The 24571-nt window shown below is 43.2% G+C and overlaps 2 protein-coding genes across 3 annotated transcripts; one reads left to right on the top strand and one right to left on the bottom strand.

Moving 5' to 3' along the window:
* The first annotated feature begins 1022 nt into the window (after window positions 1-1022).
* LOC142000234 (uncharacterized) lies at window positions 1023-21436 on the top strand. Of its 2 annotated transcripts, XM_074974327.1 has the most exons (14): window positions 1023-1171; window positions 2066-2204; window positions 2699-2841; window positions 5649-5724; window positions 8189-8387; window positions 8555-8644; window positions 9046-9136; window positions 11468-11557; window positions 12896-12924; window positions 14940-15031; window positions 16259-16357; window positions 17782-17863; window positions 18147-18273; window positions 18814-21436. In XM_074974327.1, exons 5-12 carry the CDS (start codon window positions 8254-8256, stop codon window positions 17805-17807), a joined length of 651 nt encoding a protein of 216 aa, XP_074830428.1. In that variant the 5' UTR covers window positions 1023-1171; window positions 2066-2204; window positions 2699-2841; window positions 5649-5724; window positions 8189-8253; the 3' UTR covers window positions 17808-17863; window positions 18147-18273; window positions 18814-21436. The 2 variants fall into 2 exon arrangements, 1 of the variants encoding a protein (XP_074830428.1); XR_012642195.1 differs by lacking the exons at window positions 11468-11557; window positions 12896-12924 and having other exon boundaries at window positions 2145-2204; window positions 8189-8463.
* A 623-nt stretch (window positions 21437-22059) lies between these two features.
* UBB (ubiquitin B) lies at window positions 22060-24308 on the bottom strand. The gene is made up of 2 exons (XM_074974326.1): window positions 24151-24308; window positions 22060-23358 (listed from the first exon to the last, which is right to left on the bottom strand). The coding sequence occupies exon 2, from the start codon at window positions 23350-23352 to the stop codon at window positions 22207-22209; it is 1146 nt and encodes a 381-aa protein (XP_074830427.1). The 5' UTR covers window positions 23353-23358; window positions 24151-24308; the 3' UTR covers window positions 22060-22206.
* Between the last annotated feature and the right edge of the window lie 263 nt (window positions 24309-24571).

Here is a 24571-nt window from a genome sequence, read left to right as displayed (position 1 = left end):
TCACTATTGGGAAATGACTGTCTCAAGCTGCATTCTGACTGGCCTGTGGGCCCTCCGGATGGTGTCATACTGTGCACCAGCTCCCAGTAATGCATAGCTGGGACCTTGCCCCTGAAAAGCAAAATTGTTATGCCTGTCATAGCTGGGGAGAAAGAGTTAACGGGCGACAAAGATAATAGAAGCAGCCTGTAGGGAGGAAAAAAAGAGCCATTAAACTGCTCACATTCTCCAAAGTGCCAAGCGGCCTCTCAGAAGCAAGTTGTGGTCCTGCTGCCATTTTTATTGGGGGGAAAAATTCAGACTGTTCAGTATTTCATTTCATGGAAGGAAATTGGTTGAAAGTGGCTGTTGGGCCAAAAGCTGCTACTGAAAGGGCAGCCAAGCCTCGGGAGGACAGAGGAGGGCTTTTTTCTCAAACAAAACTATAGTTCAAACCAGAAGAACTATCTACACAGTGGAAGGATACATCACACAGCCCACACCACACCCATACATTCATTATTTACAGAGTTTTAGTTTTTAAAATGATTTTTAATGTTCATGGGAATTTTGTAGCATAAACCACACCAGTGTGCCCAGTAACAGGCAACCAGTGCATGTCTTGGATAGCTGTCCTTTGACCTCATCTTACACAGAGAACCTAAAGGTGCATCAGTAGCTGACTAATGCAAATACACCCTGTCATTGCTTATTGCGCCAGTGAAGAACAGGAGATTTCAGTTTCAGGTTTCAAAGGGGTTACTCGTATAAACAAAGCAAGTTCACACAAAAAGAGCCCTTTAACAAGATCCTTTTAACATCATAACACTCAGTGTAGAATAAATAAAATTAAAACTGATTCAGAGATCGAATGAATTTAATTTATGCTGTAAAGCAAAGGGTGAAATAAACCAGCTCTTAACTGATGTCAGTCAACAGATAACTAGAAGGTTGCGGTTTTGGGCGGGGGGAAGGAGGAGGAGGAGGAGGAGGGGATAGAGAGAGGGGTGAATAGACTTTCCTTGTGGCTAGTGCTACAGCCAGACTAGAAACAGCCTTTGTAAAGTCTGCTGTAGCAACAGGCCCTAGCAACGGTGGGACTCCTCTGCTGAGACAATCCGAAGCAATGGCAGGTGGCTCAGGAACTCTGACATGGCTACAGAAAGCCCGAAATCACATTGAGAACTCACAGGTATGGTAGAATTAGGCACAGAAAGTCAGGACAGGTCCTGATGGGCCAAGAAGGGGTTTAAAGTTTGGACTTTGTTGATCTTGGGCCAGAGAGCTGAGGCCAAATGCTGGAATTCACATTTCCTGAGCCCACGGCCCTGGGAGGAGGGATTGTCTTGCAGTTAATATCAAGGGGTTTGGGGGACGTGTGGCTGAGCCTTCTGCACCTTGGGATAAAATAATGGACTGTATACATGAGTCTTGCTCCACTGGGTCTGAATTGCAACAGTTGGTTATAGGTTTCTGCAAAAGCAAGAGGCAATCTGATGTGAGCAAGCTTCAGAAACATAGGGCAACCAGCACAAAAGCCAGACAGCCCCCCTGCTAGAGAAACAAGCAAGACAGTTGTCTGTAAAAATACCCAGTGATGTGATTACTGCAAAGGTCGGAGTCATAGAGGGACATTTTGGAGCTGTACTTACTAAGAAGGCAGCAGCTGTCCTGATGGAGAGTCTCTCTAAACTGCATGACCTCTGTGACCCCATGTGCTGTGCCTACAGCATCTGGGCTATCTGCTGTGTCTGTCTCATGAAATCATCTACAACACTTGAGTTCCCTGGAGGCCCAAGGATAAAGCCTCTGCACTGCCACTTTCTAGGTCTTGTACACACTGTTGCAGTGACAACATCTGCAGAGATGGCGGTTGACAGGAATACTGTAAATCTCAGGGGGATTATTATTAGGGTTGAAGGAATGCCTGCCAGAAGGGAGTCTGTGGAGGCCCCCCCCCCTGCACACGTCCACCTCTGTATCCCTCTTCCTGACCCATGGAGAGCGTGGCTGTCTTCACACATTTGGGATGAACATCTAGGCCCAAGGGAGGCTGGCCTAACAGAATCCCCTCTATGTTGGGCAGGAATGGTGAGACTTCACAGTGCAGTTATGTGATGCTGCCCAGCAGCAGATGACTGAGAGCCATGTCCATTTCTTCACAGACCTCTCTGCGGCAGAGAAGATTTTCGTCCTTCAGCGAGCTGCCAAGGCCATCCAAGGAGGTAACAGTTTGGGAAGGGAAGAATATTCAGCCTCTCTCTTCCTTCAACTTCTAGGTTACCACCCGGTTGTTTCATTTTTTTCCTTTCATCAAAGTACTTTATTTTGCTGTGCAGCTCAATAAAGTGCCCATGAAACTTTGGCTTCTTTCCTAGTATCTGTATGGGCATTTATACCATGCCTATCACTGTTGTATCTGAGTACACTGAGTTTAGCTGGGTAGTAATCAGGGCAAGATGCACGCTTCTATTGCGTTGGCACAACAGCTTCTGCTAGTACTTCACTTGCTGTGTAACTCAAATGCTGCATTGCAAGAGAAAACGCCAAAAGGCTTGAGCCCTGCTACAACCATATCTGGTGACTGTAGTTTTGTTACAATAGTTAAATGTTAGCCAGACACTCATGGCTAAATCACTGAGTTACACCGCCCTACTTATCTTCTGGTTGTCTTACCATTATCCTGATAAACACTGAAGAAACCTTCTGACTGTTTCAGGAGACCTGTGTAAAGCCCTGATGTCTCAAGTTAGCACTTGCCTAGAGGAGCAGCTGTACATTCAAGTTGCTCATGAACTGCAAGATGGTGATCGTCTGAAAAACAAGTCAGCCCTGGTTCTGAGTCACATCAAGAATGGAGTGGTACATTTACTATCTTTTTCTAAGAGGGTTATTTTATTTGCATGAAAATTCAAAATAAAGGACTAATGTGACCTGCAGCTGTTCCAACCTGATGCAATCGTTGCACAGTCTAAAGACAAACCAGTTTCCTTTGTAGCCCTTCATCTATATTGCTCCAATGGCATGAAATCTGCCAAGAATCCAGCTTGTGATTTTGCCCTCAGGTTGTAGACCAGAACTGCCGCTCTGGGACCCAAGTGGCTCAGGGCTCTCTATTTCTATGTGCAATCTCAGATGTGTTCAACGTCATCAGTGCAGAGGTCCCAGTTCAGTCCCTCTTGACTTACACTTTAGAACCTCCATTCATTCTGCTCAGGAAAGACCAATACCTCCTCTCCCAACTCCAAACGCTGGAACGTGCCACCCTGTCCTTTCCTTAGCACTTGGCAAAGTTCCAGTCTGAGGGCTGAGAAGCAGGTGGCAGCTTCCTGCTCAGGCCGAGGGTGGTGGAGGTGAGCTGGGGCAGGGAGCGGTTCCCCTGCGGCCCCACCCCCGCCCCTCCCGGGTTACCTGCTGTGGTGCAGACAGCCCTCCTCGCACCCACCCACCCCCGCCCCAGCTCACCTCCACCTCCCTGAGCGTGAAGCCACCGCCTGCTTCTCAGCCCGCCCCGGCTTCCCATGCGAACAGCTGATTCGCGGAAAGCCGGGGGGGCGGAGAAGCAGAGCTGGGCGGTGTGTTCAGGGGAGGAGACAGAGCAGAGGTGAGCTGGGGCCGGGCACGAAACGGGGAGCTGCCGGTGGGTGCTCTGCATCCACCAAATTTTCCCCTTGGGTGCTCCAGGGCTGGAGCACCCATGGAGTTCGCACCTAAGGCGCCACTTTTGGCCGGTTAAATTTAGAAGCCCTTTTAGAACTGGCTGTCCCTTGCAGAACAACCAGTGCTAAAAGGGCTTCTAAATTTAACAACCGGTTCTAGCAAACCAGTGCGAACCGGCTCCAGCTCACCACTGAGTATGCCCATAAAGCTGGTGGATATTCCAACACTTAGATTCACCAAGCCAGCATAAAACATCTTCTTTATTACCTTACTGGTTACACTCAGAAGTCCAAACCACAAAGATCCCTTAAAGTGATCCAGCCTCAGGCCTCCATCCAGGTACCCACATCAAATATGATGAAAATTTCTGTAAATCTTATTTCATCATATAAAAGAAATGGTTCTACCAACCCCAAAGGATCGGACACATTATCTCCAAGGTTAATGAATGTTTCAGATCTTACCCAAATACACGCTACAGCCAATTCTTATTAACTAAACTAAAATTTATTAAAAAACAAAAGAGAGAGGGAGTCTGGTTAAAAGATCAATATACATACAGACATGAGTTCAGTTCATTGAGTTTCAGATTCATAGCAGAAATGGTGAGCTTTGTAGTTGCAAACAGTTCTTTCAGAAATAGTTCATAATTTATAGTCCAATGTCCAAATCTCATATTCAGGGCGTACCAGCATAACTGGGACCTCAATCTTGCGACTCAAACTTCCCCTGATGAAGCCTAAGCAGATCTCAGATGACAGAATCAGGACCCAAAGATCTTTTATACAATTTCATGTCTTTTGACAAGTTGGGGTTCCTCAGGGAACAAAAGGTAATTAGAATAACTTTGAAGGAGGTCCATCACCGGTACTTACCTATATGAATTAACATAAGACCATTTGCTTGTTCCTCCACCATTCACAGTACATTTAAAAAAAGAGATGAATACCAAGATATCCCGTGTTTACAATTCATTTAAATGATAGGATGTTCTTTTGACCTCTGAATTATCAGAATACAGCACAGACAGGGACTGCTGATTACATTGTGGACCCTAATCATGCATATGTAAACACACAAAACCACAAACATCTCTCCACCCTCTTTTGAGGGTTATTTATTTTGCAGGATGTTTAACCCTAGCCATGTGTCACAACTAGCAAAACCACCACAATTAAGGAGTTGTTATAGCATAGTCTGGTCTCACCTGAGCAGATGGACCCTAATTATGTTTTAACCTTGTTAGTGGATTGTGCTACGGCTCCTATCAGATCCATAACACAATTCAAGTAACAAGCTCATACCAGGCAAATGCAGACCTAGTTATAAGACAGAACACTACCATGATGTAACGAGATGTGATAGATCTTGGTTTATAGACAAGTACTGTTTCTCCTATATCCAAAAAAGGAACCATATGCTCTCAGTCTTATTCCAGATTACAGGAAAAACAGCAAGAAAGAAAAAGTGAAGGCTCTGCAAGGGAGAGCACAATGCAGGCATCTCCTCTGTACAAGCTGCAGCAACTCTGAGAAGAAAATGGCCACTGCCTCTGCACTTAGGCACAGTTCTTACAAACGTAAAAGTGCAGAGCATAGAAAATGTAACCGGCACTACTGTCCCTAAAAAACCCTGACTTCCTGTTCCACGGGAATGCTATCCTGCCAATAGAGAAGGAAGTTGGTGAATAAATGCTCTTAAAGCAACCTGGATAGGAAGCCCCAATAACTGATGTTTGATAGATGAGCACTTACGTTACCAGTGATTAGTTAGCAGATTTCACAATATTTTCTAAATGTTTCTTCTGGAGAATTCTATAATCAGGCTATGGGATATATACATGTGCAGATGAAGCAGTACGTACTCTGCATGGAACTTCTATCAACTCAGATCTGGATTCATGTCGAACACGTCTGTGGGAACTGATGCAGTTGTCTGGCTATCTCTGTGTGCTCTTCAGAAAGCTGACAATTGCCATGTTCTCACGGTTTTTATTTTCTTCTCCACAGTTTTGCCTCCCTGGAGCTACTTGTACAGAGTACTAGTACCTCCAAGAACCAGACCTCAGGACAGAAGACAGGCAAGGTAGCTCTACTGGGCATTACTGTCACCTGCATATCACAGGGCAAGATCTTTCTTACCAGGGCTTTAAGTCATCTTTAGGGAGGATAGTAGATGTAACTATACAGTACTCATGTATTTCTCGACATTACTGCCAGGGCTGTGACTATTAAAATGGGTAGGTCACTCCAAGACTGCAGCTTTTAACATCTCAAATGGCCCTGTTTAACCCTTTCTAGCCATGTGTCACAACTAGCAAAACCACCACAATTAAGGAGTTGTTATAGCATAGTCTGGTCTCACCTGTGCAGATGGACCCTAATCCTGTTTTATGTTTAGTGAAGCAGTACAGACCTGGGGTGCTATCAATGACGCAGCCCAGCAAGGGCACGGAGGGGAGGGCACCAAGAGCAGTTTTCAAAGGGGAACAAATATATGTTTCTACATTACAGAAGAAACCATGTTTGCATTTTTGCAGGGGGCACTATACCATACAGGAGAGTGGGTGCAGAGCAGCTCCCTCCTTGCCTTACTCTACCTTCAGGGTTGGGATAGAGGAGATGCAGGATACCTATTAAAAAGGGTTAGAGAGCTGTAAGCCAACAGAGTCTGTCAGCGTACTCCAAAGACATGGGGTTTTCCTCCCAAGTGTTTACTGGCAGAATTTGGAGGTAAACAGGTTTTATCAAATGATTTTAAGCCAACAACTATCAAAAATCCTTGATGTGCTACCACCAAAAAAAAATATCCTCTAAAGCTTAGTGCCCAGTTCCGCCTCCTTGGAGAGGCCTGCCTTAGTCTGTTTGCTGCTAACCTTAGGTCTCACACTTCTGCCTGTGAGCCACATTTATGGCACTCTGTTGCATTTGGTTCCTGATTGCTCCCCTCAGGAGCCCCACCTTATTATACCAACAGATTTCACCTGTGCAGCTATGAGCCATAAGAGACTTGATCAGAGAAATTAACTCTCCATCAGCTGGATTCAGTGTGGGACTTCCCAGCACCCTGAGTATTTTGTGCCTAACTTTAAGGGATCAGCTGTAAAATTTATTGGGGGGGGGGGCAGTTTGAATTAGATTTTGACACAAATCTTGCAATAAGCTTCATGCAGGCAGAGGCCTACAGAGAGCTCATTGCATAAGCCTGGGAGTAGTTTCACAGTTTTTCTTTTGGTAAATTTTAAAGAAGAGTTGAAGGGAAAGGGGAATTTAAATCTTTTCCTAAGGTGTTTGGGTCACAAACCCAACAGCACTGGGCTAAGTGTGTGAGAGCCAGAGAATGACATTGATTGTAAACAGTGAAACTGATCCTTCTAGCTTCATTATTATCCAACCTCCATGAACAGCAAAAAGTATACAAAGATTCCCACTTTATACCTGGAACTGAAACAGATTTACCAGCCTTACCTCTAAGGAGCCTAGGGGATAATGCACACTGCAGGCCCTGCAATACAGGCCTGTGATTTCCTACCCACCCTGGGGGTGGATAGAGTTAGAGAGGCTGTCTCAACCACTGACTTTAAAAGTTTCTCTTCCTATCCCTCTTCTCCCATTCTCCTAGAGAGTCCTTCCCTAAATACAATCATTAACAAAAACTTTAGCACCATCCACTGGCAACCTCCCATACTCCACTTTATCATCAATGCTATAAGTATGCTAATGAGCAAATCATTACCCACTGTGGTTTTGTCAGGTTAATGCTCTCTGCTGAGCAGATGACTGAGCTCAAGTCCTGATATTTACACATTACTATATTTAAACCTAACACTAGCAGAACACTCAGAATTAAAGTTGTATTGGTCCTGGATTTTACAGAGACAAGGTAGGTAATATCTTTTATTGGACTAACTTCTGTTGGAGAGAGACAAGCTTTTGAGTATACACAGAGCTCAAAGAAGACCTGAAGAAGTTAGTCCAATAAAATATATTACCTCCCTGATCTTGTCTCTTTAATCAGAATTAAATGCAGTTTTACTTAATCTTCTGCATTTATGGGAACTCTCTGCAAGCCTGGGGCATCTTAAATGTTCCAGGAACCAAAACAATGTGGAATTCTGGAGACCTTTCCCAGGCACGTTTTGGGGAAGGAAATTCACTCTCAACTAGAAAAGGGAGAAATTGAGAGTTTCAATAAAATTCATTTTGTGCTTGCTCTGCTGATCAGTGGCTTCTTTTACGTAGCACTCTGCATTATAGCGTCCTAAAGGGACATGGGAAAGCAAAGCAGCAGTAGCACTGGGTGTATGTGGTTAATTCAATTCTAAGATTCATCTCCTTGCTCTTAGAGGTGCTTATCAGTGGAACCCGTTTACATACACAACTCCCTCACATGCACACACAGGTCCAGTTGTTGTGATTGTATCAGGATGTAAGCTTGAGGCATCTGACTCAGAATGGGTGGTTGCACAGTTAACTCCTAAATGGTTTGCAGTTAGTGGTGTGTATCCCTACTACACTAGGATATGAGGGGATAACTTCTTTCCTTTCAGGAGAAAAGGTTCTAAGGAAGACTAATGCATTCACTGGCATCACCTCAGTGGTGTGCAGATACTTAATGCAAGTGCCAATAAGGAGATCAAGCCCAAGAGGACGCTACTGGGTCTCCAGGCCTGCAGCCAGCAGTGCTTGCCTTCTTGAGGAGCAGACCAAGAAAAGACAATCTAACAAGAACACCAGCTTCAAAGCCAGGTGCATGGTTACCCTTGAAGCCAGATGTAAGACTTGGAGGCACTGAAAGGAATAAAACTGTAGGGGGAAGGAAAAGGTACACTTGGGGCTCTGTCTCGGATGTAGGAGTAGAGGTGGAAACCCACACATACCTTTTTTTTTTTAAATCAATATGTTGTGGTTTGCAGAGAGGAACGTGAGATGTTTCAAAGGCAGCACATGGAGAGACTGAAACAGGAAGAAAGGTTGAAAAGGTTTAGAGGAGAGGAACAAAAGAGGTAAAAAGACCCCCCCCCCCAAAAAAAAACCCAACCCAAAACAATCCCAGTATTCCCAGATTTAGGACTACAGTAGCACTTCCCCATCACACTGCTCCAGTCTTTATGACTTTCTCCTCTTAGCCCCTTTGCTCCCCCATCACATGCCCCCTCGTCTGATTTCCACCAAAGAATCTATTTTACTGCTAACATAGAGCATGGAGGTAGCTGTACCCCTTCTCCAAGCACTCATTTTTCATATAATATACAGTGTCATGCGGGGGGACATCTTAAACACTGTCTGAAAACCCTCCCGTGATGTATAGTTTGGGATTCTTATGTAACCTGTGTATGTTAAGTGATCTATACTTTTAAAAAAAATAGTCCCACCATCTGAAATTAACTGTTTAATGAAATTATAGGCAACAAGAGGGCAGATTACTACAGCTTCTGGAAGAGACTAAAGGAACCTATGAAGCACAAAGGATCTATCTGGAAGAACAACTATCACAGGTACTATTTGGAGAAACAGAGAGGAAGAGGAACTGCATGGCTCATACAGGATATGAGTCAAACTGGAGTTGTAATTACCTCTTCACCCCCTCGACAGCAGCAGCAGCAGCTGTATGGAAATAACATGCTTTCAGCCATAATCCCTTACATTTCTGCAGAGCTTTATTCTGAAGGATCCTAAAAGGCTTTCGTCTGCAATGTATCAGGGTCACTTTCCTCTTCACGGAAACACAGTCTCTCTGTGATGGGATACAGCCGTCCATCTCTCGCAGTAGCACCACACAACAAGGTCCTTAGGAAGAGAGGAAAAGCTTCTCCAACTGAAGCTGCAGAAGGAACTTAGTTACTGTAGGCAGCATGCAGTCATTTGAGTTCAAAAGTGGCCCGGATGTCACGGTTAATGTCTGCTCTTACAAAAGAGGCCATCAAATATTTAATGACAAGTTGCTGAGGCCTAATTTTTATTTGTTGTCTAAAGAGGCCACCTCCAATAGCATATAAGCGCCCCCCGTCCCCCACTGCCTTCATAGGGAACTCTCAGCAAGAACCTCAGAAATCTGCCCAACATAATTTTAATTCCCATAGGACACAACCCCGAGCATCATTATAGAAATTAGGGCTGTCAATTAATCGCAGTTAACTCAAAAAAATTAATTGCCGTTTTAATCGCACTGTTAAACAATAGAATACCAATTGAAATTTATTAAATATTTTGGATGTTTTTCTACGTTTTCACATATATTGTATTGTGTGTTGTAACTGAAATCAAAGTGTATATTATGTTTTATTAGAAATATTTGCACTGTAAAAATGATAACTAAAATTAATAGTATTTTTCAATTCACCTCATACAAGTGCTGTAGTGCAATCTCTTTGTCGTGAAAATGCAACTTGCAAATGTAGATTTTTTGTTACATAACTGCACTCAAAAACAAAACAATGTAAAACTTCAGAGCCTACAAGTCCACTCAGTCCTACTTCTTGTTCAGCCAATTGCTAAGACAAACAAGTTTGTTTACATTTACAGGAGATCATGCTGCCCTCTTCTTATTTACAATGTCACCAGAAAGTGAGAATGGGCATTTGCATGGCACTTTTGTAGCAAGGTATTTACGTGCCAGATATGCTAAATATTAATATGCCTCTTCATGCTTCAGCCACCATTCCAGAAGACATGCTTCCAGGCTGATGACGCTCGTTAAAAAAATAATGTGTTAATTAAATTTGTGACTGAAGTCCTTGGGGGAGAATTGTGTGTCCCCCTGCTCTGTTTTCCCCGCATTCTGCCATATATTTCATGTTATAGCAGTCCTGGATGATGACCCAGCACATGTTGTTCATTTTAAGAACACTTTCACTGCAGATCTGACAAAATGCAAAGAAGGTACTAATGTGAGATTTCTAAAGATAGCTACAGCACTCAACCCAAGGTTTAAGACTCTGAAGTGCCTTCCAAAATCTGAGAGGAACAAGGTGTGGAGAATGCTTTCAGAAGTCTTAAAAGAGCAACACTCAGATGCGGAAACTACAGAGCCCAAACCACTAAAAAAGAAAACCAACCCTCTGCTGGTGGCAATGAAAATGAATGTGTGTCAGTCCACGCTACACTGGATGGTTATTGAGCAGAACCTGTCATCAGCATGGACGGATGTCCCCTGGAATCGTGGTTGAAGCAAAAAGGGACATATGAATCATTAGTGCATCCGGCACGTAAATATCTTGAGACGCCAGCTAGAACAGCGCCATGAGAACACCTGTTCTCACTTTCATGGAGCCTTTGTAAACAAGAAGCAGGCAGCATTATCTCCTGCAAATGTAAACAAACTTGCTTGGATGCGCGATTGGCTGAACAAGAAGTAGGACTGAGTGGACTTGCAAGTTCTAAAATTTTACATTGTTTTATTTTTGAATACAGATTTTTTGTACATAATTCTACATTTGTAAGTTCAACTTTCATGATAAAGAGATTGCACTACAGTACTTGTATTAGGTGAATTAAAAATACTATTTCTTTTGTTTTTTTACAGTGAAAATATTTATAATAAAAATATAAAGTGAGCACTGTACACTTTGTATTCTGTGTTGTAACATCCAAAAATATTTAAATAAATGGTATTCTATTATTGTTGAACAGCGTGATTAATTTTTTAATAGCGTGACAGCCCTAATAGAAATGTTTTCTGTGCTTGTTCTCTTGTAGTGTTGCAACAGAATTTTCACTGACCTTTGCCTTCCTGATCGCTGCTGGTAAACTAGATGCCAGAAGACACAAATGGCTTTTGATGTCTAGATTATTTACTCACTTTTGCCATCTCAAATTACATCTTCCAGGAGAAACAATTGTGCTATGAAATACAGAGGAAGGCAGAGGCACAGATCAGTGGGCTGCAAGCTGAAATCAAAAGACTCATGGAGAAGAGGGTAATAAAAGAGCTGAATTTATTAAAATGAGCCCAAATGGACACTGCTAAGTACTACAGGTCATAAAGAGCCCATGAGGGCTCATCGCCAACTCTTAAGAACATTCTGTTTAGAAATGTTGATGCTTAAATAATTTATTTTTCTTCCTTCATTATCATCAGGCACTTATGCATGAAAACAAGGTCTTTACTAATTAAGCTTTTGTTATTCTCCATCTTAGTTTTTAATTCCATTTGTGACAGCACAATCATTTCCACAGCAATCAGTTTATAATCCTCAGAAACTTGTGGTAAAGTTTGTTAGTTTGGGTTGTACTGATTAGCATCTGTGTCTTATGTCTTGGTCTTCAGGGATTCCATTCAATGGAGAAACCATCTTTGAATGAAATTAGGTTTCAGAGTAACAGCCGTGTTAGTCTGTATTCGCAAAAAGAAAAGGAGTACTTGTGGCACCTTAGAGACTAACCAATTTATTTGAGCATAAGCTTTCGCCAGCTACAGCTCACTTCATCGGATGCATACTGTGGAAACTGCAGAAGACATTATATACACAGAGAGTGGGATGGGAGGAGGTATTGTTTCATGGTCTCTGTGTATATAATGTCTTCTGCAGTTTCCACAGCATGCATCCGATGAAGTGAGCTGTAGCTGACGAAAGCTTATGCTCAAATAAATTGGTTAGTCTCTAAGGTGCCACAAGTACTCCTTTTCTTTTTGTGAATTAAATTAGTCTTTTATAGTAGCTGGAGCAGAGGGCTGGGGGCTCAATACTCCTGGATTCTAATCCTGTCTCAATATATGTCTTTTTGCAAGTCACAGATCCCTTTCTATGCCTTAGTTTACACATCTCCAAAGTAGGAATAATAACTACTACAGCATATCCCACCGGGGTTATGAAGTTTAATGTTTATATGTGTTCTAAGATACCTGAATGAAGGGCATTATAGAAAAGCAATTTATTATAAATAACCTAATTTAATTCCTTTCAATCTTCTAGATTTGTTAGTTACCCATAGAGAAAACATACTTATCTGGTGCAGCATTGATTCTGCCTTGTACTAACACTGATGCAAATGAATGTTCTGTCAACAATGCTACCAAACAGCCCAACCTTCCAGAGGTAGCTCAGAGAACCCTTGTTCAATAGACTGGGAGAGGTACCTTTGTGGAAGGAGTGAAACTCTCCCAGGCCCACTCTGTCTTGTCTGATATTGAAAAGCTGGCCCGCCACAGCTCTGACATGGGTATTCAGATGGAGACATAGTGAAGGCAGAGAGCTAATCTCAAAGCTGTTTAAAAAAATCTTGATTTAGAATGTTGCTTTCTGTTTCTCTTGTAGCTTTCTATTGATACATACTCAGAGGGAAGGTAAGATGCTGTGCAATATGTTACCAAAGAGAACACTCAGGGGGGAAAAATGATCTTAGTCAAGATAACATCCCCAAGACTTTCCACAGTGGTTTTGTAATGCACCAGAGTGATTAATGCCTTAAAAAAATCCCAAATGAAATACAGCAAACTACAATGTAACAAATATTTTAACAGTTCCAGCCAAATATTTCTAAGTCATATGACCAAAAGTGGGAAGAGGATTTATTCTCCAGAACCATGGGGCAAAATTTCCATAGAACTGGAGGACTGAATGGCTCAGGGGATTGGTAATGATATAAGGCCACTTTCAGTCAGAGTTCCACTCACACAATATGGCCTAGTTGATGGAGAACTAGACTCAGGAGACTTGTGTTCTATTCCTGGCTCTGCTACCAGGCTGCTGGGTGACCTAGGATGAGTCATTTCACCTCTCTGGGCTTCAGTTTCTCCATCTGTAACATAAGGATAATGACACAATCCACTGGCTGGAAGTTGATGATAGCCAAGTTAAAACTAGAAATAAGGCATACATTTTTAACAGTAAGGGTAATTATCTATTGGAACAATTTACCAGGGGCTATGGTAGATTCTCCATCATTGCTTTTTAAATCCAGATTGGATGTTTTTCTAGAAGATATGACCTAGGAATTATTTTGGAGCAGTTCTCTATGAATCTATGAATACAGACGAAGATGACAGCAGCTCAAAGTCATTACTATCTAAGTACTTATTGTACCTGATACACGTTTTGTAGTCTCTGAGTGGAACCAATGACTGAAAGTGGCTTTATATCATTACCAATCCCCTGAGCCATTCAGTCCTCCAGTTCTATGGAAATTTTGCCCCACAGTTCTGGAGAATGAATCCTGTTAAATGAGCTGGTGGAATGGAGTCCTCCTCATAAACTCCAACAACATAAGTAGAGCCCTGGCGGATACAAATTTATATCCATGGATGCAGATATTTCACAGATATAAATTGGTATCTGTGGAACTGCAGAGCTCTCCCAGAGGTGAAATGAGCATAATGCAGTGCTGCCGCTACCAGGAGCTAGCGCCGCATGCTGGGAGCTCCCCCAGCCCTGCCCTCGTCCCATCCATGCAGCTATCTGCGTCTCCCATCTGGGGGCGTGTGCACCGCTTGAACACAAGAGCACGACCAGGGACAGCTGCTGGTGATCCTGGTGCCGCCCCACGAGGCAGGGCTGGGGTTGGTACAGCTGTGCCAGAGGAGCTGCCGGCATGGGGCGGTAGCTCCTGGTAGCAGCAGCCCCGCATTATGCTCATTTCACCGCTGCAGTTCTTGGGAGAGCCCTGAGGTTCTGCGGATACCAGTCTACATCCGTGGATATAAATTTGTGTCAGAGTAGGGCTCTAAACGTAAGTGGCACTAACTGGCACCTTTAAACAGAGAGGTTAAGGATTAAGAGTGTGATTCACAAAGGGCACGGAGACTGAGCTATCCACTGCCCCCATATGGTTTCTTTCAGCTGAGAGTTATGGTACACTAGTTGGGAGTGCATGGAAAGATTGCACTGCTGCTGACCATGCTGTACCCATTCTGTGGATAAGAGAAGACATCAGTTTTCAGGACTGTCAAGTCAATGTGTTTCATTAGCATCAAATTCACTTAAAAATAAAAACTGAAAATCTGTATTGCTTACATAGGATCCTTTTTATGTTATTTGTGATATTATGCCTCAAGCAAAAGGAAGGACTCAGGTATCATCTCTCGTCTAGCCTGATCTGGAATTCATTCACCTCTGTTATTGTCCCTCTTTATGCACAAGTTTGTAGGACAAAGAAAGGACAGGGAGTGAAAAGGAGGGGATGGTCTGACAATGAAAGGCAGGTTATCACCCACTGTTCAGACAGAAAACACATTGCCTCAGTATCAGCAAAAAGGTGTGATAGAAAGAAGCAGCAAAGGGACTTCGGGAAAACAAATACAGCATGTGTCACAATGGAGTATGCCTCTGGAATACATGAGAATGTGTCTTTCCTCTCTTATAGCCTCACAGCACCTGCACCTTCGCTGCAGTCCCTGACTCCATCTCAGACGTTGCATCCTCAACCTTCCCCAGTACAAACACCACCTCCTACAGGTTAGTGAAAGTTACATGGCTCTTATCACGTACACATCTATATCATAAAGGCTTTATGGGAACATGGAGGGTACCCTGGGGAAAAATCTGATCGGCTCTTATTTTTATAATCAGTGATGCTCCACATTCCTTCCAGCTTTGAAGGACTGGGGGTGAGCTTTGAAATCAGCTGATGACTCGGGCTGCCTTTGAAATCAGTCAAACTTGCTCTTCAGTATCCCAGAGGAGTTAGCTAGGTGTTTCTCTTCCCAGGAAGGGCTAACAATACTGCAAAATTAACTTGTGGAACTCATTGCTACAACATATTACTGAAGCCAAGGGCTTATCAGGTATTTTTTTTTTTTTTTAAAGTATCAGGCATTATATATGAATAATTAGAACATTCACAGCTACCTTAGGCTAGATTTCCCTATTCCTTTTGTGGCATTTTTCCTTGGAGGGGGTTATTTAGTCTAGAGCAGGGGCTCTCAAACTTCATTGCACCGTGACCCCCTTTTGACAACAGAAATTACTTCACGACCCCAGGAGGGGGGACCAAAGCCTGAGCCCACCCAAGCCCCACTGCCCTGGGTGAGGGGGCCAAAGCCCAAGCTCTACTGCTCTGGGCAGGGCACCAAAGCTGAAGCTCGAGGGCTTCAGCCCCAAGCAAGGGGCCTGCAACCTGAGCCCTGCTGCCCAGGGCTGAAGCCCTCGGGCTTTGGCTTTAGCCCTGGGCAGAGGGGCTCGGACTTCAGCCTTAGGCCCCAGCAAGTCTAAGCCAGGCCTGCCAACCCCATTCAAAGGGGGCTGCGACCCACTTTGGGGTCCTGATCCACAGTTTGAGAACCGCTGGTCTAGAGTTACCAAATATAACCAGGATAGCTCCTTAACTCACCCACCACCACTGGCAGCTGCTTTAGGTACAGTATAGTGCACTATTTCACTAGCATGGAAAGATTAAGCTGGAGATATTTTTTTTTAATGAAGCACAAGAGAGAGGGACAAATACAAATATATACAAGATATAAACCTTCATGTTTTAGAGCATAAACCAGCAACTAACAGCCTGGGATTAGGAAAAACTTTTGTGTAAGATCATTCCATAACTGTCCATCAGGGAGTTTCATGGAAACCTTTCCTCATCAGGGTTGAGCTTCATCACCCGTACGTTATTTATCTCTAAAGAGATTAAGAAATTTATTCCTGGCCTGAAAAGTGGTGAGTCTACATTTGTAGCTTTTGTTTTAGTTACAGATGGCACAAATAGGACCAGGGAAATTCATGGCAAAACAGCAAAAACCATAACACTGGATCTACTTGAACAACTAATGCAGGCTGCAAACACAAGTAAGTAATATGGTTTTCTGAAAAGCTAGAAATCAAATAAAGTCCCTGAAATATCTGTTGACTGATCATATTTCTCTTTTTACCAATAAGTTTCAAATATAGTTTTCTGTTGTGATTAATACTATATATATATCGCATATGCTGTTTGCAGTACAGAAAAGTGACTTACCAGTAACTGAAGTTTAAGTATATTGCCTCTATCCATCTATACCATGGGTAAGTGGTTCAGAACCATCTCCAAAACAGTGATTGCTATAGACTTGCTCCACTTGTGCACCCCAACGGACATTAGACCAAAAAATAATTCTACACCATGGATGTCAGGTACATAATGGCTCTGGACAAATCCTGTTATGGTCACTGCACTGAAAAAAAAAAGCTGATTTACATAAATATCATAAATATAAGGATATGCCTTTACTAGTACCAGTGAATGTCATATCTAAAATTAAGATATTACTAAATATATCCTCTGTCAGGACTGGATTAATAACCGGGTTCTAACCTCTCATGGTATGAATTTAAATTATAAAATTCCATCAAATTTTAGCATTACATTACAATATTTGAAGTTTTCTACATCTATATAGCTCCCAAACCCAATCCTCTCCTAATCTGGACTTCTATTACTACATCTATGTAATCTAGCTACATGCTAACAAGAATTATCAGTTGACTGAATTATTTTGATAGAAAACTACTTGGAGGATGATTTGCTCTCTTCTGCATGGCTATCCAAGGAAAGGATTTATAAAGTAGAGGACATTTCCCCAACTGTTTTAAAGATGATATAAGCTTCTGATGCTGGGCAGTGCATATCTTGATAGACAAAGCCTTAAAGTCTTTCCAGGTCCCAATTATCCAAAACAGCACTTCTATCTAGTTCTACTTCCCCACCAATGTGCCTGTTCTGGAGGAACCACCCATCTGTAAGGTTAAGAGAGTAACTGCATTCTTCTTTAGGTAAAAATATCCTTTCGCTTGATGTGTTCTTTCTGGCTCTATATTTATAGCCTGCTGAACAAAACTTGCAATGAAAATCAAATGTCAGTGAAAATGTAAAAATGAAGTGTTTTTTTTTTTTAATCAGCACCTCTGTGGAGCAATGATGACATCCTGTGGCTTAAAATGTAATTGCTTCTGCTTAAGAAAATAGGCCCTCAGGGGAGACTCTCCAAGCCCATGTGTCTAGTTAACCCCAAAGAGAGTTGCAGGCCTGCACTGAGAGAACAGGTTCCAATGATTTACTCCTAGCATTAAAGTGGGTATTAACAGCTTGTCTTGTTTAAAACAGCACTATTCCAAATAAGCTTCAAAGATACAATTATATTCCGTAAGGAATTAAAATTGTTGTAAATTTACGTTTCTGATGCCCAGTGTCCAAAAGGAATTTATTTTTTGTGTTTTTCAATGGCTAATGGGAGCAATGCAACTGAGCAGGACTCTTTGAATGCAGCTACCAAAGAACATCTTTGGAACTACAACCAAGACTGCAAAAATGAAGAGGTATTACATATGCTTACTCACCTTTTGCCTCTCCCTTTAATGCTATAACCCTATGGTTATGCAGTGTACATTTAGGGGGGAAAGTACTGTTTACCTTCTATCAGTGACTACTGCAGCAGTGTAAATGATGCAGCCACTTAATCCTCATATTGTTGTCAGGCCTGGACTACAAAGTTGCAGCAGTTTATATAAGGGTGTGATTTTTTTAAAAACTGATTTAACAGGGCACAAATTTGCAGGTGGACTAGAATTAGATTACTTGCTTGTATCTCTCGCTCTCCAGGCTCGAAGCACTACATAGGCAGTGCATTCAGCTCTTGAAACAGTTAAAGAGTGGATTGTTCTACTGAAAATGGTGGACAATTTAAGAATGGCACTGGAAGGAGACTCACCCAACCATCTTTAATAATGTAAGGTTACGACAACACAGAGTCCTAAAGCATCATAAACGATGGGGAAGGAAACCCAAGAAAAAAGGCACATGGCCCAAAAATAAGTTCCTGAGGTCAGGAAAAAATCTACCATGTTTCAATACTAATGCCCCTCCTGAAAAGTAACAGTGTAGGGTAATGTTTTAGATTTAGATATATATTTTATATTTAAACAATCTTGCATTAGGAAATGAACGATTGGCTGGGAGAGTTGGTAGCCTAAGAGGGAAACAATCCATATTAATGCAAGTAGGCCATTAATATGCACGAAGAGTCCACGCAAATGTTGTTTCATAAAACATTGATAAAAAAATACCCTGCTGCTATCAAAGTCTTAGTTTACATTCTGAGATTGTTACAGAATAGTAAAAGTCCTTTTTTAGATGTTTCCAAACAAATCTTTTAAAAAGTCTGTTTTACTATTTTTACAACTCAAAGTCTTCATTAAGTAAGATGTAAAGTATTAAATATTGCTACAATATTGTCTTCAATTTAAGAGTTCCTTTTTTGCCTTAACAGATTGAAGTATTTGGGCATCAGATAAACACAGAAGACAGAGAAAAAATTCCAGAACCCAAAAGACAACTAAGGGAAAAATTAACTACAGCCATCAGCAGAAATGCAGAGGCCCATTACAAAGCACAGTTTGAAGCAGGGAGGATGTTATCAGTGCCTGATTATATGGGTATGATGCTCTGTAACTCGGGAGAACACCCAGCACTCCCATGTTCATCCTTTGTAAAATGATTGTGTGGTATCCAATGCAAAGTTTGTCATGTTGGGTGTCTTCAGAAGGCTCATGACGCACTGAGCATTGTTGTTACGGTAATGTTACAGGTTATAATTTCATGTATGTAGTTATGAGGCTGAAAATGTATTCTCACGGCTTAAAATAAGCCCAGGCAAAAACTCTCCAAGAGCAGAGAGGCAGTTCACACCTCATCAGGGCAGGAATGGGACAAACCCAGCCCAGCCTCACAGGAACAAAGGACGCTGGCCTAGGCAGCAATAAAAGAACGTTAGACTCTCAAGGGAGTCACCCCCCTTCCTTTGGTCAGTTTGGAACTGCAGTGAGGTAATGCTCATGTGACACTGAAGGGGGGGGGGGAGGTACACACATGCACAAAGCCAAGGGAGAGATTTGCTATGCTCTTCCACCTACATCCATACACCACCACACCAAGGGTATGTCTATACTGGAAACTTCAAAGCACTGACATAGGAATGCTCCTGCAGCAGCACTTTGAAGCGTGAACATGGTCACGCTCAAGTGCTGGGAGACAGCTCTCCTAGCACTCCTGGTAATCCACCTCCACAAGGGGATTTGCTCTGAGCACTGCTCAGAGCCTGTCTACACTAGCGCTTTAAAGCACTGACTTGCTGCGCTCAGGGGGGTGATTTTTCACCCCCCAGAGCCAGCAAGTTAGAGCACTATAAGTGTAGACAAGCCCTAAGCGACTGAAGCGTTGATCAAAGGGGAGAGGCCCGCTGAAGAGCAACCAGCCAACCTGTGGTGAGAAGCATCTAAGTTTGTACAGGCATTGAAAGTGTTAAAAGCAAAATGTATTCTAAGCTGTTATTTCATTTGACCAAATCTGATTTATGTTTTGATTTATAATCACTTAAAATCTTTTTATAGTTAACAATCTGCATTTATTCCACCTAAAGCAATGCATTTGGTTTGAAGTGTCAGGAGACTCCCTTTGGGATTACAAGCCTGGTACATTATCAATTTGTTAAACTGACAAACTCATAAGCTTGCAGCATCCAGCAGGCATAACTGAACACTGCAAGATGGAGGTTCCTAGGGTTGTCTGGGACCAAGATATCGGCTAATGTCATTCGGTTGCAAGTAGCTGGGAAGAACTTACATACCAGAGGCTATGTGTGAACAGCCCAGGAGTGGGGGTTCTCACAGCAGAGCAGGGTAAGGCTGGCTCCCAGAGTCAAGGGTTGGAGTGACCTAGCAGATCACCAGCCCAGGTACCAGAGGGGAATATCACAATTTGGCTACTAATCTTGTCCTCAGTTTAACCTACTGTTATTACTGGGCTCTGAGAATAAATCATCTGTATTATAGATGGGGCTGCTAGCATGTTAAGGTTGTTCCTGCCCACTTCCCATTACAGACCCAGTTTTCAGTTGTTTGTAACTTTGTGCACATGTATGTATCTCCAAAAATTCACAAAATCCCAGAAAAACTGGAGACTTTTTTAGCAGGAATTTTTTGCAACAGACCTATTATAGTTAGGAACAGTCAGTTTTGCTACAAACTCAGTACAAGAACTGTATCATACTACTAGCTGGCTGCCAAAGCACTTTACAAATTAAATGCTACCATTTTACTTCTGGGAAAAGAGACAGCATAAAGTGACTCACTTTGCATGCAGCAAAGTCACTGAGAGCATAAAGTAAGCCAACCATCACAAATTACCAGACCAAATCATTTTCAGTTATGTTTACTTATGTAGAGGGGGATCAAATAATTCTCTACCATTGTGTCAATGTTTTGCTGATAGAAACTATTTACAAAGGGAGTCACATCAACTTTTACCCTTTGGTGCAGAAGTTATTTTAAGGCGTCTAAGCAGGAGTTAAATGTATTTTGTTACTGGGATAACACCATTTGATGCTGACATTGATAATGTAACTTCCCATAGAAAAGTTTAAGGTTGAAACTCCCTCAACCTAGAATTAGTTGTTACAGGAAATATCCCACCTATTTATGAAGAACCCACAAACTGAAACAGTGAAGTTTCCTCAACAAGAGCAGCAGTGGATATGGTTACACTATATTCTGTAAGCTACATTATGAGTTTACTTCTGTGCATTTATGCACCATAAATTACACAATATTGAGTTGCTATACAGTATATTTTCAACACCCACATTTGCTGGAGCTAACACTGGTTCTGCTATACTTAAGAAAAAACAAAGTGCTTTACATGAAAGCATGACGACGTAGTAGGCAAGTTATTGGGCACAGAAACACTCCAGATTATCTATCTCACAACCCTTTTACTTAAAAGTGAAGCCCACTATTTGACTAATACCAGATTAGTGTTTATGAATAAGTGTAGCACTAGTAAATGACAATGTTAGCTCTTACAAAGCTAGAAAGACTCAGTCTCTGCTCAAAATCAGGGCCAAAATTTCATGTATGTGTTTAATACCCTGTGTGTGAATGAGTGATAACTGCCTTCATTGATTTTATTAGTAAACTGTAAAAATCCAGTGAAGCATTTTCCTCTTAATTCAGTACTGTTGATGCAATCTACAGATTGAAAAGAAGAAACGGCAAAGAACTGAGAATATGTTCAGTTTTCCCAGTCCCTTCTGTTCCCACTAAGGAAACAATTCAAATGTCAGACACCAAGACTTACTCTTGGCTTTTTCCTTAAAAGATTAGTGTAAGCAACATTAATAAAGTTGGCATAATCTAGAGGGGAAAAAAGCTACTAAGTATTGCATAAGAACACAAGGCATTCAACTGTTTATAGCCAGAAGAACCAGACTCTGCTCAAGAGACCAGAAAGGGGTTGTAGTAATTATAACATCCTTAAACATACCAATGGAAGTTCTATAACAAACGGAGAATAGTCTAGATAAGTGTTACAACCTTACTTTGCATAATTCTGACTTGTTGAAAGTAAGATCATCAGAAATTAGTAGCTAAACCTCCACACACCCCTCCACGAAACAATTTTTATTGCATGAAGATGGGTAAAATGTACTAGAGTTTCACAGTTAGCAAAGACCATCAGGTAATGTGCAACAAAAATCTTTATTAGCATTCACAGACTGTTCAGCAGTTACCGCAACTTGTATTTAACTTACAATATTAAGACATTAAAGGGCTACAGTGCAAAAACAAATTCTATTGGCAATCATGTAAAGCATGGTCCACAATAACTAACAGCCACCCCTCAGACGCAGCACAAGATGGAGGGTGGATTCCTTCTGGATGTTGTAGTCAGACAGGGTACGGCCATCTTCCAGCTGCTTGCCTGCAAAGATCAGCCTCTGCTGGTCGGGTGGGATGCCTTCTTTGTCCTGGATCTTAGCCTTGACATTCTCAATAGTGTCACTGGGCTCAACCTCTAGGGTGATGGTCTTGCCGGTCAGGGTCTTCACAAAGATCTGCATACCACCTCTCAGACGCAGCACAAGATGGAGGGTGGATTCCTTCTGGATGTTGTAGTCAGACAGGGTACGGCCATCTTCCAGCTGCTTGCCTGCAAAGATCAGCCTCTGCTGGTCGGGTGGGATGCCTTCTTTGTCCTGGATCTTAGCCTTGACATTCTCAATAGTGTCACTGGGCTCAACCTCTAGGGTGATGGTCTTGCCGGTCAGGGTCTTCACAAAGATCTGCATACCACCTCTCAGACGCAGCACAAGATGGAGGGTGGATTCCTTCTGGATGTTGTAGTCAGACAGGGTACGGCCATCTTCCAGCTGCTTGCCTGCAAAGATCAGCCTCTGCTGGTCGGGTGGGATGCCTTCTTTGTCCTGGATCTTAGCCTTGACATTCTCAATAGTGTCACTGGGCTCAACCTCTAGGGTGATGGTCTTGCCGGTCAGGGTCTTCACAAAGATCTGCATACCACCTCTCAGACGCAGCACAAGATGGAGGGTGGATTCCTTCTGGATGTTGTAGTCAGACAGGGTACGGCCATCTTCCAGCTGCTTGCCTGCAAAGATCAGCCTCTGCTGGTCGGGTGGGATGCCTTCTTTGTCCTGGATCTTAGCCTTGACATTCTCAATAGTGTCACTGGGCTCAACCTCTAGGGTGATGGTCTTGCCGGTCAGGGTCTTCACAAAGATCTGCATACCACCTCTCAGACGCAGCACAAGATGGAGGGTGGATTCCTTCTGGATGTTGTAGTCAGACAGGGTACGGCCATCTTCCAGCTGCTTGCCTGCAAAGATCAGCCTCTGCTGGTCGGGTGGGATGCCTTCTTTGTCCTGGATCTTAGCCTTGACATTCTCAATAGTGTCACTGGGCTCAACCTCTAGGGTGATGGTCTTGCCGGTCAAGGTCTTCACAAAGATCTGCATGTTGAACTGTACAGAAAAAGGCATCAGAAACAGTTCTAACTTCTCATATTGATTAAACTTGCTACAGAACACAACAAATCATCCCATAACACAGACCCTTAAGCTTCACACCAACATTTCAGTTTATTTACTGATTTTACTGGTTACTGAGCTTCAGTTTTCTAATCAGAATACCAAAAACTCTTCCCTGCTCTCTATATTTAAATAAAGAAAATATTTTGGTGAGACATTTCCATGACTGGTTCCCTGGACCCTAACCAGCCCCTATGTTGCTGGCTTAAGAACATGTCTATCTCCTGCCCACAAGGGGAGATATCAGACGTTGGCAAGTTCAAGCCCTTTCCCTGGCAGCCGGGAACCCAGCTCTTCCCTTTCGCGGCTTCACCAGCGCTCCCGTCCTCAGGGGAGGGAACGCCGCGCCACCCACCCGCGCTCTTCGGCGCCTTTACCTACCCGAGCGCTCACTCGGTCGCCCCCATCCCGGTCTCCGCGACCCTTCTGGGCGACACACGCGGGTTACCGGAGCTTGGGACCGCCCCGCTTCCCTCCCCAGTCACAATGAGCGCCAGTGACTCAGCACTCTTCACTTCCGGGAAGGCAACGCAATGGCGGCCCGCCACCTCCGCTATCTTAGACCGGGCCCCCTTCCCACACAGACACAAAGAGGAACAAAAGCCAGAGGCTGTGCCCCCAACTCCCCTAAGCGGCTCTGTGCCGTCCTCACACTAATCGCCCCTATTCTCCCGAGCGAGTGGCCTCCCCACTTTCCCCTTCACACTGCCCTGTGTCGCTTCTTACCGTTAACCTCCCGCGGCGTGGACACTTATGTGGAAGGCTATAAAATCAGCCTGTCAACACCGATGGCGCGCCAAGACAATACTGTCCGGTTGTGAACTGCGCAGCTCGCGTCTCACCAGCTCCTATTTATAAGACTGGGGACGCCGGACGCACCACCCATTGACGCACAGGTAGTGTCAGTCCGCTGCAGAAAATAGTCCCAAGCAATGGCCCTGCACCAAAGGGGGGATACAGGCCCTTCCCCGTCACAAATCCTTTCCTGAAGTCTCAGGGTATGTCTGTTCCTCCCTGTGAGAAATCCACAGCTCTCCCTCCGAATAATCGAAATCTCTCAGGCGCGGAAGGATATCGGGGTACGGTGAGAAAGCTACCAGACAGCTCTGGAAGCTTCGTCGACTGAGAGGACGGTAGGCGGGGTTAT

This window comes from Natator depressus, chromosome 17 (genome assembly GCF_965152275.1).
Source record: "Natator depressus isolate rNatDep1 chromosome 17, rNatDep2.hap1, whole genome shotgun sequence".
In the NCBI taxonomy this organism is placed as follows: Eukaryota; Metazoa; Chordata; order Testudines; family Cheloniidae; genus Natator; species Natator depressus.
Note: the sequence above shows the minus strand (reverse complement) of the source record. Positions and strands in the feature narration are given on the sequence as shown.

Coding starts and splice junctions, on each gene's coding strand:
- LOC142000234 (XM_074974327.1), top strand. CDS start 8,254: ATGCAAGTGCCAATAAGGAGATCAAGCCCAAGAGGACGCTACTGGGTC. Junction 8,388..8,554: donor AACACCAGCTTCAAAGCCAG/GTGCATGGTTAC, acceptor TGTGGTTTGCAG/AGAGGAACGTGAGATGTTTC. Junction 16,358..17,781: donor AATGCAGGCTGCAAACACAA/GTAAGTAATATG, acceptor GGCTAATGGGAG/CAATGCAACTGAGCAGGACT.
- UBB (XM_074974326.1), bottom strand. CDS start 23,352: ATGCAGATCTTTGTGAAGACCTTGACCGGCAAGACCATCACCCTAGAG.